The sequence below is a fragment of the Maniola hyperantus genome, chromosome 27, assembly GCF_902806685.2.
Source record: "Maniola hyperantus chromosome 27, iAphHyp1.2, whole genome shotgun sequence".
Classification (NCBI taxonomy): Eukaryota; Metazoa; Arthropoda; class Insecta; order Lepidoptera; family Nymphalidae; genus Maniola; species Maniola hyperantus.
The window spans coordinates 66,610-82,151 of NC_048562.1; the positions used below are offsets into that span (position 1 = coordinate 66,610).

The following is a 15,542-nucleotide window of genomic DNA, read 5'->3' on the forward strand; positions in this document are numbered from 1 at the left end:
CCGGGGTATACGACACTTTTTAGGCAAACCGGAATGTTCAGGATCCCACCGCTGCCAACAAATTGTTACGGGATCTTTGGGGAAAGGCTTTTTAAAAAAAGATTTTATTTCCCTAAAACTATTTAATTAGTTTCTACACAATTTATATTACGAAAACAAATAACCGGAAAGACGTGTTAACTGTTTGACGTTACCCTCGAGACTGACTGTTGTCGTCTAGCCTCTTGTTAGGAGAGCTTAGGTGGGGTGTGCCTGCGTTAGCACTATTGTATACATACCAAAGGTGTAACAGTACGCGGGGCATTGACCCGAATTTTGCACGCCATACATTACGGGTTTGAAAAATTCTAAATCACTAAAAGTACAAAATGGGGCAAATGGTTATGACTTATGAGTATTGGATAATGTTTATGTTTAGGTAGAACAACAATAACGCTAAGTGTTTGCTACCGTTCTGGTTACACCCTGTATACGTGATATTACTTGTACGAAAAGCTCTGCTCCGCAAAGACGTTTAAATAAATAGCGACTCTTATTACGACGCGATAAGGTGGTGTTTTCCTCACCTGGTAGGTCTGCGCGGGTTCCAGGGCGCGCAGCTCGGCGCGGCGCGTGTCGGCGGGCGTGGTGAGCGAGTCCGCGCGGCGGCGAGTGGTCGCCGACACCACGCGGTAGCGCACCTTGTAGCCCGTGAGCGCGCCGCGGTGCGTGCGCGCCGGTGGCGCCTCCCAGCGGACCAGGATCGACTGTACAATACACGATGAACTGTTAGTGGTTGTCTCTTATCGAAACATCGAGTTAAACTTAAACAATAACGTTTAATTTGTCGTCTGGTTTTATTCACGTATTGTTTCTACAAATATTTCGTATCACAGCTCGTTATACTATTATTGTATTCATAAGTATTTCACGTACTTTTACTTAAATCTTTAAACGCTAAGAAATTGTCGTCTTAATTTGGAAAACATGTTATTTAAGTGATCTTCGTAGAAAGTCGAGGGCTCACTTGTATCTGAATAAAAAAGACAAAGGACGTATTTGACGCTCGGCACCCGCTTACTCTATTTATTGAATAGCGCGAGATAAACTTTTACTAACGCCATCTATGTTACGGTAGGAAACTACATTTGCTCCGTGATGCTAAACCATTTTCTTTAAAGAATATTAGCCATGTTAAATGACTAATATTCCCCTTTCCTCTCCAACTAAGCGTCAAGCTTGTGCTAGGAGTAGGTACGACAATAGTGCAACGGGCGGGGTTTGAACCGTCGACCTTTCGGTTTTCAGTCCACTCCTTTACCGGTTGAGCTATTGAGGCTCTATTTTTTTTAACAGCACTCTTACATTTTTAGAGAATGGTCACACGTTATTGACCAATCACGATCACAGTGCGTCCTTTTCACTTGTATACAATTGTGCAAGTGAGAGCGCGCTTCTCACCGTGTCGCTGGTGGGGGCGGCGGTGACGTTGGCGGGCGGCGCGGCGGGCGCGTCCGCGGGCGTGCGCACCAGCGCGTCGGGCGAGGCCGCGCCGCCCGCAGCGCTCACCCGCACGCGGTACGCGGTCGCCGCGCGGAGCCCGCCCACAGTGCTGCTGGACCCTTCCGCCCACTGCGACTGCTCGCGGCCCGACTCCACCTGCAATATCAAATCAAACTCATTTATTCTAAACTAGCGGATATCCGGCGTGAGTTATTACTACGCAAAAAAAATTAAAAATCCTAAACCATCTTCTCATTATTGCCTTTTTAATGAAACCAGTTTGGGGCACATCAGACGAATGGTTTCAAAGTCTATAACGGACATAGGCAGAAACATTTTTGTGCTAAATACGCTTTCGATCAAAATCACACCTGATGGCACCTAAGACGGGACGCGCTTGTCTCTAGAATGCCTTCATAAGCTTCCCGGCGATGTGTCAGTTAGCACGTGGCCAGTATGGTGGACTACAGCCTTCTCATTCTGATAGGAGGCCCGTGTTCAATAGTGGGTCGGCTAGTGTTGGTTGAGACGACCTTAAATACAAATAAACTCGAAGGATCACTTGGTAAACATCTCACCTCAGTATAGTATATGGCGAACCGCGTGGGGGGTGGCGGCGGGGAGGTCAGGGAGGGCAGGGGGTCGGGGGCCTCCCACGACACGCGCAGCGCGTGGGGTCCCGCCGCCTCCACCGCCACGTTCTGCGGGGGTCCGTACGTCAGCTCCTCTTCGGGGGTCGTCACTTCGATGATCTGCGGAACACATAAGGGCACGTTTTACAACTTTAAAAAAATTATGGAGTCGTAGATAGTGATGATGCAACCTAAGATGGAGTCTCTCTGTCGTGTCTGTCAAGACCTGTCTAGGCAATTAAAACCAAAAAAGGCAAAAAAGTACTTAAACTTTGGCAAGTAGGAATATTTTATAGCACAAGTAAAGGGGAAAATTCGAAAAATCATGAATCTATCTGAGGTAACATCTTAGGTACTTTTTAGTTCCATGCCAAACCCATGTGTACGTCCAGTTTTTGGAAGAAGGTCCGGGCGTATAGCATGCACGGATCTTCTAAGGTGACATCCTCGCTAGTGCTGTAGTCTTATGAGTGAAGACAAGAGAGCCTTGAGTTACTAGCGTGATATAACAACAGACAGCGCCACCTGTTTGCAATCAAGTTGATTTGAATTGAATTACAATTTGAATGGATAAGAGTTTTGAGTGTAACAGTTAAGTGACCTGCGTGGGCGGCGAGACGGCGTGGTGCGTGACGGCCACGGCCTGGAACTGGTAGGTGGTGTTGGGCTGCAGCGACGCCACGTTCATCTCGTGGCGCGCGCCGTCGCCGCGGGAGATGCGCTCCCTGCCAGAACAACGACTAACTTAACACTTCAAAACCCACGACGAACCCCTCCAAACATATCTAGGAATCTACTCGAGGTGATAATGCAAAAAAACGCATCAAAATCGGGCCATTACATTTTCAGGAAAGTTGCAATATGGCTGTCCCCACATACCAATACTAGATGGCGCCGCAGGTAAATTCAATCACTCACAATAGGGCGTAAATCGCGCAAATGAAATTTTCTCTACAAAATCATGAAAAAAAAAGAATAAGTATATGGCTACTTATAGTCCACCTTATTTTGAAAGTTGCTTCAGAAATAAATATAAACGTGTTTTATATTCTAGGTTTTTGTTTCATTTTTGCCACTAACGTCCATAATGTGTGGTCCACTTATGTAGCATAGGGCATAGCAAAATTTTGCAAAATTGACTTTTTAATAGCATCGATTCCAAAATCTGGACGATCTCCTATAAAGTTGACTTTTTGGACAGGAACAGTATTGAATTACCGGAATGCATAATAACTTGGCGAAATTGATATTATAATAAAGTTTTCCATCTTGTATGTTTTAAACTAATTTAAACTTTAATGCCCTGTATACAAGGTAAAAAATAAATAATCATTGGCACCGATTCCTTTGTTTTTCTCTAAACTAAATTTAGAGTATCTGCATCCTTTTCTTTTTAGCTAAAAAGGAACGGAACAAGACTTTCACATTTAAAGACTCTAAATTTTAGTGCACAATACAAATTTAAACAGTAGGTTCGCGACTGCACGCGAAAATCACGGGTTTTACCATCTAAAAATTAAATTTAGAACTGCCAAACTGCGTCTGTCCTTTTCATATTACATTAATAAGAAGACGATGCGAATACTCTAAAATTAGGTTGTGCTCAGAATCGGTGCCATTAAACTGTCTCACCGTTCACTCCCCTTCACTTTGTACAGGATCGCATATCCCGTGATGGGCTCCATTGCCTTCTCCGGCTCCTGCCAGCTCAGCGTGACGAAGCGATGCTTCACGATAACCGCCCTTAGCTCCTTGGGCGCAGAGACGACAGTCGCGTTCGCCGTCCGCACGTCGGCCAGGTCCAGGTCTAGAGCCGCATGAAAGTCATCGTAATCACTGTTATACGCCTCCAAGGTGCTGTACTCGTCGTACAAAGGTTCCGAAGTGTACGCCGACGAGGTCTCGCCTAAAAAATCTAGGTCTTCCGGAGTCGGGTCTAGGGTTCGGTCTAGGTCGGAGACGAGGGAGTTGAAAATGTCTTGGGTGGAGTTTTTGGTGGGTTTCGGGCGGTTCGGGAGATCTGGAAGAGATTGGGAAAAACGAAAAATAAAAATAAATAAAATAAACGAAAAATGGTAAAAAAATAACGTAACATCAAGTGTATTGGAGTAGGTGGTATTGATATTTTATTTATTTATCCACAATTTTGCAAATAAATTTAATTTTATTTGATTCTTAAGTCAATGGTGTTAATTCGATTTCAAATCTAAAAGTTAGGTGTTATTTCTCTGTTACATTTTTGCTATGAAAATAATTTCAAAATAAAAACTAAATCATAACAAAATAAAATAGTAAATAGTCTATTACGAATTGTAAGCACCTTTATCCGGATCCAAGAAACAATATCGGCAATATCGTACACAAAAACAATGAACTTATATTATAACAACATATCAGAACAATTTGTAACGAATATATTAAAAAAATAATCGAATGAAGCGAACGATTGAACAATTAACTGTCGATTTTTATTCAATTGTTTTTTGTGAAGACGAATTACGACGAACAAACTGTTGCACTATTGTCGTACCTACTCCTAGCACAAGCTTGACGCTTAGTTGGAGAGGAAAGGGGAATATTAGTCATTTAACATGGCTAATATTCTTTGAAAAAAAAAACTATTATTGAAACAATAATAGTTCGTTCAATTGTGCGATTGTTCGGTTCATTCGATTGTTTCTTCTGCAACAATCGCCCATCGCCAATGTCAAGTATATAGTATAGTACCGTGAGCAGTAACAACGAGCCGCAGCGCGGCGGCGGCGCTGCCGGCGAGCGAAGTCGCCGTACACTGAAATACGCCCGCGTCTACTGCCAACACGCCACGAATTCGAAGCGACGACCTGCGGGGAACACTCCAATGTAATAGGAACGAGTGAGCGAAGCGAGCACGAAATTTTTCTTAATTTGGGCGTATTTAGGGCACCCTCTATCTATTACGTGTGGAGGCTGGTGTGATTTAGTTTCGTCAGTGCCTTTTTAGGGTTCCGTTTTACCGTTTGGATAAGCCAAAGTACACCATCTAGTATATAAATAAATAGCTTATTACTTATAAGTATTTGGAGGTCCACATTTGGAATTTTTCAGACTTGTCAAGAAAAATTTTATACCTTTTTTTATACCTTCTTGTGAATGTAAGGATACCTGAAGGTCTCTCTGATAGCAGAAGGAGTTTTAGTCCATAAGTCATTGACAGCATTCCTTATATAATCTGACACTCAACAAAGACCGGAGAATAACTTTTTTCCCTCCCAGCTATAAATTGTTTATAGCGCGATGCAATACAATACAGCGCCATCTATGATCAGTAATTTACCCGTCAACGAGCGCGATGTCGTGGTCGTTGGGCGTGAGGGGTTCGCCGTCCTTGAGCCACGTGACGGCGGGCGTGGGGCGCCCCCGCGCCTCGCAGCGCAGCGTCACGTCGCCCCGCGTGCGCGCGCGCACCACGCTGCCCTCGCGCAGCGTCACGCGGGGGGAGCTCTGAAAGTGTTACCTCTTACTCGCTTTCTATTTCTACAATTGTACTGATTCTGATGGCAACTAAATTTCACAACAATGTTTTTTTTATTACCAATATGATAAGAAAAGGACAGACAAATGTTATGTATAAAATAACATATAAAATAAAATAACAAATGTTGTGTATAAAACCAGTATACAAAATAAACGTGTATCATAACTAACGAATGTTTCATATTCAACCATCAATACTCAATATGCTGTATACAATTATAGAAATTCGCTATGATTTGCTATCAATGTAAATAGTGTAATGAATGTGAATGACCACTCACCATGACATGCAACTGCGTGGAGTGATCGGCGGAGTCCAGCCTGTTGGTCGCTCGGCAGGTGTACGTGCCGGCGTCCAGCGCCCTCGCCGCTTGGACGCGAAGCGAGCCCGAACCCACCAGGTAGAAGCGGGAGTCCAAGTCGCTGCAACACAGTCAAACGTACGTAACAACTGCTGAAAAAACTTGCCTCCAGAAACATAATAACGTTAAAGTAAAATAGACTTTAACCGTATTGATCAATACGCGCCAATTCATCTAAACATACAAAGCTAACCTTCCAAATGAAAATAGCAATGGTATAATTAGATACCACTAAGTAGGTACCATTGTACACTTTTGACTGTCAATTGTTGGATTTGTAAAACAATTTAGTGTTTAAATGTAAAATTCGTGTGCTGTCCTTTTTTAGCAATATTAAAAAGAAAAAGATGTAGATACTCTAAATTTTCGTTTACAGAATTACATCTGAACCGACGCTATCATAAGAACATCGTTGTAAATAATCGTTGTAAATAATTTATTTTTTAATTTTAAGTATAATTGTAAATAGGTATAAGATAGATTAGAGTGCACTGTCGCATTAGGACTACCCTGTAAGGACAGTGCACATTATGGTATAATAATAAATAATAAATAATAAATAAATAAGAACAATATGTGAATGCTGTATTTAGTTTGATCAGACAGTACAGGCTGGTACCACACTGATACTGAGTAGGTGGTGGTTGGAGTGGCAACTCACTTGAGGTCGATGGCGACGCCGTTGTTGAGCCACACCATCTCCGGCTTGGGGTTGCCCACCGCGGCGCAGTCGAACGTCACCGACGCGCCTGGAAACGTTACATTCTTCACCACTTCTATTTCCCTTCTACACATTACGAAAATATTCTAAATTCACGGATGAAACTTTACTAAATTCACAAATGAAACTTTACTAAATTTACAAATGAAACTTTACTAAATTCACAGATGGAGATGTACTAAATTCACAGATCGAACTGTAGGTACTAAATTCACAAATGAAACTGTACTGAATTTAGAGTGGAAACTGTTCTAAATTCACGCATAAACCTATTCTAAATTTACAGATGAGACTGTTTTGAATTCACAGATGACACTGCTCTAAATTCACAGATGAAACTTTACTAAATTCACAGATGAAACTTTACTAAATTCACGGATGAAACTTTACTAAATTCACAGATGAAACTTTACTAAATTCACAGATGGAACTGTCCTAAATTCATAGGTGAAACTATGTTTATAGTTTAATTTACTTTTAGGATAAAGGACCAGATCTGAGCAAGAACGCCAGAAAGATGTGTTTTAGATGATTCAGAGTTGATGGGAACCCTGGACTGACCTTCCATGACAGTGAGGGGCTGCGGCGTGGTGATGAACCTGGGCGCGGCCTCCAGGCTGGCCAGCTCGCTGTTCACGCGCAGCTCGGTCTCCGGACCCAGGCTGCAACAACATTGTAACATTATAACCAGATTGGTTTCTATACCAATACGAGTTAGCCCATGACTGCAATCTCACCTGTTGGTAAGAGTAATGATGCAGTCTAAGATGAAAGCGGAAAACCTATAGGTTTATTTACCCACTAGCTTATTTGGACTCACTTGGGTTTCCTGTGCGAATGTGCCAGCGCCACACTACACCGGTAAGAGGCGGCGTCGTGCGTCCTCAGAGGGTCGATCTCCAGCGCGCCGCCGGGAGTCAGCGACACCCTCGCCGCCTCCATCATCACCGGGGAGCCGTTCTTTAGCCACGTCACCTGAAACAAATACATTTGAAGAGTTACATTCCTGATTTGATCACGAAGAGATCCCGCTGAGATTTCTTACGAGGCTAATAGACGCAACGACCCTACCTGCCAGCCGAGTGGCAGAACTAATCCGGCACTAACATTGAATACAGGAGGCGTCGTATATCCGTCTCTCCGGCTGCAAGGGCGATGACGGAGACGGCACGACCCTACCTGCCAGCCGAGTGGCAGAACTAATCCGGCACTAACATTGAATACAGGAGGCGTCGTATATCCGTCTCTCCGGCTGCAAGGGCGATGACGGAGACGGCACGACCCTGCCAGCCAGGCGGCAAAGCAGGACGAAAACAGTCAGGCACTTACATTGAGTTTCAACACTGGTGGCGGCGCGTGTATCCTCGCGGCGCCGTATACCCGTCTCTCCGGCTGCAAGGGCGATGACGGAGACGGCACGATTCTGACAGCCAGGCGGCAAAGCAGGACGAAAACAGTCAGGCACTTACATTGAGTTTCAACACTGGTGGCGGCGCGTGTATCCTCGCGGCGCCGTATACCCGTCTCTCCGGCTGCAAGGGCGACGAGGGGGACGGCACGATTCTGACAGCCAAGCGCGCTGGCAGACGAATAGGACAGGACAGGAGTGCCGGTGAGCCTAGCACTCCCACGATGACGCGCGGAGCTTCTCCTAGTTCTGGCACTTCTGGAAACACAGAGGAACATGTTTGTTAAAGGAGAACCCGTGCTGTGCAGCACCAAGATTGTGATCGTCACATTGCTATGGTAACTTGTAATTGGCTGCATCCATAATATTGTTGCTGCAGCAGCAATTATAAACCAACAGTGGACCACCACCACAGAACGAAGCTGCCCACCCAAAAAAAATGTAAACAGCTGTGAAAAAATGTAAACAGCGAATCAACAAATCAAAGGGCAGAATTTTTTGACGATTACGACAACCATGAATACGTTTTTCTTACACATTTGGGGGGCTGGTTCCATATTTTGCGTGTTCACCAAATTGTTAATTGCATCCAAAACTTTAGAAAAAAGTGATGCACCTAGGTATTTAGCGCAATGTCAGAAAAGTTTTTAGCTTAGGGATAGCTCAGGTTAGGTTCTCCAAAATAGTTTAGTTTTTGCCGCTGCTCTATCCACCATAATATTATGAGTTTACTAGAACATTCATAGCCCGGAGACACTCTTTACAAGATTTTAAACTTCATAATCATGAATTTACACCCAATATACTGGATAAATTACAACCCGGGTATCTTTAAAACAAGAGTGAATAGGCATCTTCTAGGTAAACGCGTCCCATCTTAGGCCACATCATCACTTTCCATCAGGTGTGATTGTGGTCAAGCGTACACCTATAATGAATAAAAAAAAAAAAAAAAAAATTGAGAGAATTGACAAAGCTCTTGCCTGCTAGGAAGAGGTTGGCGACTCTGGACACCACGGTGCCCACGCCGTCCACGGTGGCCACGCACTGGTACTGCCCCGCCAGCGCGGCCGACATGCTCTCTATCACCAGCGACCCGTTCGACAGCTGCCTCCTGCAAGCACACGTGAGGGACATTCGTTCGCAGGATCTGAGTACAAACATGCATAATCTATGGGCCTCATAAGAAAGCTCAGAGTCACTCAGCGGGCGACGGAGGGAGCTATGTGCGGAGTTTCTGTACGTGATCAAATCAGACGTGAGGAGAATCAGAGTTCCTGACATAGCTCAACGGGTTGCGAAGCTGAAGTGACAATGGGCGGGACACAAACCCCGATTGACGTTGGAGTCTCAAGGCGCTAGAATGGCGACCTCGCACCGGAAAGCGCAGCATTGGAAGACATCCCCCTCCACCCCCCAGGTGGACAGACGATCGAACGAGTTACATGGAGTTCAGGCAACGTAAGATTGTGGCGTATGAAAGTCCCTACAAGAGACCTATGTCCAGCAGTGGACGTCTATCAGTTTAAGATAATGATGGTGAAGTAGTACAAAACATCCCGAAAAGTTCCATGTGACGTAGAAAGGAGACATTCAGCTCAACGGTCTATCAGTATGTAGGACTTGAGGACTACAAAGTGGTTACACGAGGAAGCCGAAGAACCATATGCTCTTCACCATTCAGCAATAGTGGATGATTGTGATGATATCTATGGAGCGGTGATAGCCTAGTGGTTGAGATGTCAGCCTCCTATTTGGGAGGTCGGGGGTTCGATTTCGGGCACGCACTTTAATCATCCAGATGGACCAACGATACAAAGAGACTGGTAGAAAGTGGGTGTATGAGGAAGCCCACCCAGGATCAGTGGGAAAGGGTTAACCTATGGGTAATGGACTTGCCTGTGGGAGTCAGCTCGAGGCAAGGCGTGGTCCCTGGTGGGCGGCGCGGCGGCGCTGTACCGCCAGGCGAGGTGCGCGACGGCGGGCGCTGCGCACTGCAGCAGGGCGGGCTCGCCCTCCGCCACCGCCAGGTCGGCCGGCTCCGACGTCAGCGAGAACATCGTGTCGATGGCATCTTCACCTCCTGGAAGAGAACGAGGTGCTGTTGATTACTCCTGCAACGTTAGCCTAGAGGTCAAACTTCGGCTCGGGATGTTCATGGGGTTCACCGGTGAAGGAAACCTGCAAACATTATAATTTACCATAATGTGCTCAAACGTGTGTGAACTTGCCCAGACCCCGTCTCACCCTGGGAAGAATCCGTGCTCAGTAGTGGGCCGGCGATGCGTTGGTGATGATGACGACTGTTGGTAGCCCTGATCACTCAGGTAAACATTGAGGAAGTACCTGACGGCAAAACGCGCATGCAAACTGCGGAACCAACTCCCTTCGGCGGTGTTCCCACGCATTTCTATAAGTACAACCTGTCATAAAGTATATCTGCACACCTCGCTGGAATGTGTTTCCCCTCGCGCTTTCCCACAGCTCGCCTATTTTCGCCTGTAGCCAGAGAGTGTAAGCACTGCGTTCTACCAGTACCGCTGCCAGTACCAATGCCAGTACCAGTGCCAGTACCTTTGCCAACGCGAGCACGTTGCAGGTTCGTACACATTTCCGATGGGTTGTACTGAGTTACTTGTATGGGCAAACTTGACATAAGCGAAGCTCCGTCTCGCTCACTTATAGGCTACAATATTCGCTGGCCAGCCAATGAGCGACTTGTTGCGAGCGAGGGGACCGCAAAGAAGTTTCATTTTAAGAAAATCTTACAATAATTAACGATGATTTTAATCTTTTCAAACATTAATTATACAAACCCTTTCAAAGCGGCTTCCCCTCATTAATACCGAATTTTTGATCAGATTTCTCTCCCGACATATAAGGTACCCAAAGGGGAGGTCTTTTGGAAATAAGGAAAAACAAACTCGATTGAAAGGCCTCTTTGTTGGACCGCCTCGGAGGTCTGTCCCCGACCACTTCTCGAGCCCTCAACGACCGAGTACGTAAACCATCCTTTATAATTAAACTTAAAAACCCTTCAAACCTCTCCCTTTAACCAAAATATCAATAGTCCACAAATTAAGCAAAAATAACCCATAACCCTTCGACATAAGGACTGCAGCAATTGGGAGAATGCAAACGATATTTGGCCGATTGGAAAGGGATAAGGCTCCCTTTGAATGCTATTTGATTGGGACCCAACAATAGCCTATTGAACGCCCAACCGAATAGCCAAACGACGCAAGCTATAATCCACCTTATTGTGCTTAACATAGCTACCAAATTGGCGTGGCGGAATTTGGGGTGGCAACGTTTGGGCGGTTGTAAATGAGCAACGGTCGATCGCGTCGTCACAATCGGCGATTTCCAATAAAGTAACAATGCTGTTCCCGCAACACTTAGTCCTATCGCAGACAACCGAAATATAAGTCAGACAAAAGTCGGCGATAGTGGGACACTGGCAGAACTACAGATTTATGTGTCTTTAATCGGTTTTAAACAAAAATGTTTTTTTTTTCAACCCTGTAGGTAACTGCTATTATGTATTCTGAGCTTGCGGACGCAGGGCATTTTACTTCAAGTGTTCCATTTTGATCGCGCGGCTACAAGCAGGCGCCAGGGTGATCGCATTGCAACGAGGCGCTATATGGGCTGGAGCCGACCCTGCAGCTCGATTGCGAATCGCCTGCATCAATCATTTAATGACTGCATCAATGGGGCTAATTTTAAGCACAACTTAATTTTAGAGTATTCGCATGCTCTTCTTACTAATGTAATATGAAAAGGACAGACACAGTTTGACAGTTTTAAATTTAATTTTTAGATGGTAAAACCAATGATGTTAGCACGCACTCGCGAACCTACTGTTTAAATTTGTATTGTGCGCTAAAATTTAGAGTCTTTAAATGTGAAAGTCATGTTCCGTTCCTTTTTTAGCATTAGTAAAAAGAAAAGGATGCAGATACTCTAAATTTAGTTTAGAGAGACACTAGAGAATCGGGGCCAGTGTCAAAGTATTGTTTTCTTAGCACGGTAGGTCGATTTCGTAAAACCTGCATCAATCATTATTACAATCTCAATTGTTGTGATTGGTTAAATTTGTGCAATTCTTGTTGCAATAATGCATTGTAGCCAATAGTGAGCGAGCGTCAACCAAGCAGAGGTAATTGCGATCGTGACATTGTAGTTGTCATTCTATCGCAATCGAGAAGAATATTATTGTGTGAAAAATGCGATCGGGGACGCGTTTTAAAGTTGGATGTCCTTTAAAGACCTCGACAAACGTAACGTCAAATGAGGTTTACATCGCTGGCTACTCTCTGTAGGACCGTGCTTCACATTAGGCCATTTGGACCTCATGTGAAGCATGTCGGTCGGTCTCCAACAGAAGCCGGTCGTCTGCGTCGGCTGAAGGCAACAACGGCGTGTGCGGCAACGTCTATAGTCTGCAGTCTGCGTCGGCTGAAGGCAACAACGTGTATAGTCTGCAGTCTGCGGCGTGTATAAGGCTGCATATTACCTGCTCCGTATTTTGTACTCCGTGATATTACCACTTCAATGCACTGTGATGTGGTACACTAGCTGATGCCCGCGACTTCGTCCGCGTGGATTTTAAGGTTTTTTTTAAATATGTATGTAGAAAAGTAAAAAAGTAGCATAAGTCACTCTGCAGGTCTTTAAAAATCGGCGTGATTGAAGGACAAATCCTTATAGTTATAGAAACCTACTTATACAGAGGTGGCATATTAAATTTTGAAAAAAGCTGAAGTGACCTATCTTTAATTTCTATTTTTGAGTCTGAATCGGAGACCAAAATTCCCTCAGCACGTAGTGTAGCTAAGTAACTAACAATGATTCATATCACGACATTCTCGTGGTACGTCAATGTAACAATGTAAAAAAAATCACGGTTATCGTAAATCACTTACAGTGACCCGCATGCGCCGCCGCAACCAATCACTACAGATAAGGGCGAACGGACAGACGGACACATACCATCACGATGCGCCAACGACGACCGATGACAAACAAGCTTACGGCATACTAATATAGACCTTATGGCGGCGAAAATAAGGTTTATTCCAAAAGCATGTAAAATTGTGTAAACAAGGCAAAGGTGGTGGACTGCAGACGCGTGTCGTGGTCTTCAGGTAGCTCTTTTTTGACATTTGACACGTGTCAAGATGATTACTTACAAGTAGGCGTTTTTTTTAGGTACACGATGATGTGATGTGTCATGTGACCATATCTGTTGTACTGGAACATTATACGCTTGGCCGTACAGCTTTAAGGGTGTGGTTGTACAAGCCTGCCACCAGACCAGACCAGACCAGACCAGACCTGAACATCATCACCGGCTCACTAACAGAGCACGGCTCTCCTCTCACAGTGAGAAGGGTTTTGGCCATAGCCTACCACGCTTGCCATGTCCAGATTGGTAGACTTCACACACCTTTGAGAACATTATGGACAACTCTGGAACATGCAGGTTTTCTGACGATGTTTTCCTTCACCGTTAAAGCAAGTGATATTTAATACTTAAAACGCACATAACTCCGAAAAGTTAGAGGTGCGTGCCCGGGATCGAACCCCGACCTCCGACTAGAAGGCGGACGTCCTAACCACTAGGCCATCACAGCTTCGGCCTGCTGTAAGCTGTGACCTGTACTTATAGATTGCTAATTTGACCCGAACCCGAGTGGGTTAAAGTTGTGATTATATACAATTAGGATGCTGACCCCAATTTACCACTGCGCTAGTGAGGTCTTACAGACCAGAGGATCTAGACCTCCGGAGAGTTTAGTTATAAACCTATTTACTTACAGCGGCTTAATGTAGAAAGTCAATATGTGAACATGTGTTCGACATTGTATTGTATATTTGTTCGGCAATCAGGCAGCGAGCAGACGACAGACGCTATTGGCCCTGGGTGCTGCAACTTGGCTATTGAGGGCAGACGGCCCTGATCACACTTCACGACAGTCAGGGAACTTGTAACAGAAACAGAACGTCGGGGCTTGGACGTCACTGGCAGGCGTCAAATTGACGATTTCACGTCACCATGTCTAATATTCGACATAATATGATATTCGACTCACGATCAAACCGAGCAAAAGTCACTTCCTTTAAGTGAAGAAAGGAAATTTCTCATTGTTCCGGAAAATCAAAGAGTTCCTACGTGATGCAACACCGACACTCATACAAACAAACTTTATTTACGTGATGCAACACCGACACTCATACAAACAAACTTTATTTACGTGATGCAACACCGACACTCATACAAACAAACTTTATTTACGTGATGCAACACCGACACTCGTACAAACAAACTTTATTTACGTGATGCAACACCGACACTCATACAAACAAACTTTATTTACGTGATGCAACACCGACACTCGTACAAACAAACTTTATTTACGTGATGCAACACCGACACTCGTACAAACAAACTTTATTTACGTGATGCAACACCGACACTCATACAAACAAACTTTATTTACGTGATGCAACACCGACACTCGTACAAACAAACTTTATTTACGTGATGCAACACCGACACTCATACAAACAAACTTTATTTACGTGATGCAACACCGACACTCGTACAAACAAACTTTATTTACGTGATGCAACACCGACACTCGTACAAACAAACTTTATTTACGTGATGCAACACCGACACTCATACAAACAAACTTTATTTACGTGATGCAACACCGACACTCATACAAACAAACTTTATTTACGTGATGCAACACCGACACTCATACAAACAAACTTTATTTACGTGATGCAACACCGACACTCGTACAAACAAACTTTATTTACGTGATGCAACACCGACACTCATACAAACAAACTTTATTTACGTGATGCAACACCGACACTCATACAAACAAACTTTATTTACGTGATGCAACACCGACACTCATACAAACAAACTTTATTTACGTGATGCAACACCGACACTCATACAAACAAACTTTATTTACGTGATGCAACACCGACACTCATACAAACAAACTTTATTTACGTGATGCAACACCGACACTCGTACAAACAAACTTTATTTACGTGATGCAACACCGACACTCGTACAAACAAACTTTATTTACGTGATGCAACACCGACACTCATACAAACAAACTTTATTTACGTGATGCAACACCGACACTCGTACAAACAAACTTTATTTACGTGATGCAACACCGACACTCATACAAACAAACTTTATTTACGTGATGCAACACCGACACTCGTACAAACAAACTTTATTTACGAGCTATTATTAGGTATTAGCTTACTGGCTACTAGCTTATTCCCGCGACTTCGTCCGCGTGGACTACACGAACAAATCCTCACTTTACCTCCTTCCCGGTGATCGGCGAGTGGCTGCGACGTCCGCCTCCCGCACC

The 15,542-nt window shown here is 44.4% G+C and overlaps 1 protein-coding gene across 1 annotated transcript in view; it reads right to left on the reverse strand.

The window, feature by feature from the left end:
- Window positions 1–435: 435 nt before the first annotated feature.
- The window catches only part of fra (neogenin protein frazzled), a 94,070-nt gene continuing 78,963 nt past the window's right edge, over window positions 436–15,542 (reverse strand). Inside the window, exons 2-16 of the mRNA XM_069508049.1 lie at window positions 10,021–10,204; window positions 9,105–9,235; window positions 8,183–8,379; window positions 7,534–7,688; window positions 7,275–7,375; window positions 6,654–6,741; window positions 5,912–6,053; window positions 5,431–5,597; window positions 4,842–4,957; window positions 3,747–4,134; window positions 2,716–2,839; window positions 2,061–2,234; window positions 1,441–1,638; window positions 567–746; window positions 436–465 (exon numbers count right to left, since the gene is read on the reverse strand). Of these exons, the coding sequence (XP_069364150.1) occupies window positions 436–465; window positions 567–746; window positions 1,441–1,638; window positions 2,061–2,234; window positions 2,716–2,839; window positions 3,747–4,134; window positions 4,842–4,957; window positions 5,431–5,597; window positions 5,912–6,053; window positions 6,654–6,741; window positions 7,275–7,375; window positions 7,534–7,688; window positions 8,183–8,379; window positions 9,105–9,235; window positions 10,021–10,204 (2,375 nt within the window). The remainder of the gene's footprint in view (window positions 466–566; window positions 747–1,440; window positions 1,639–2,060; window positions 2,235–2,715; window positions 2,840–3,746; window positions 4,135–4,841; window positions 4,958–5,430; window positions 5,598–5,911; window positions 6,054–6,653; window positions 6,742–7,274; window positions 7,376–7,533; window positions 7,689–8,182; window positions 8,380–9,104; window positions 9,236–10,020; window positions 10,205–15,542) is intronic.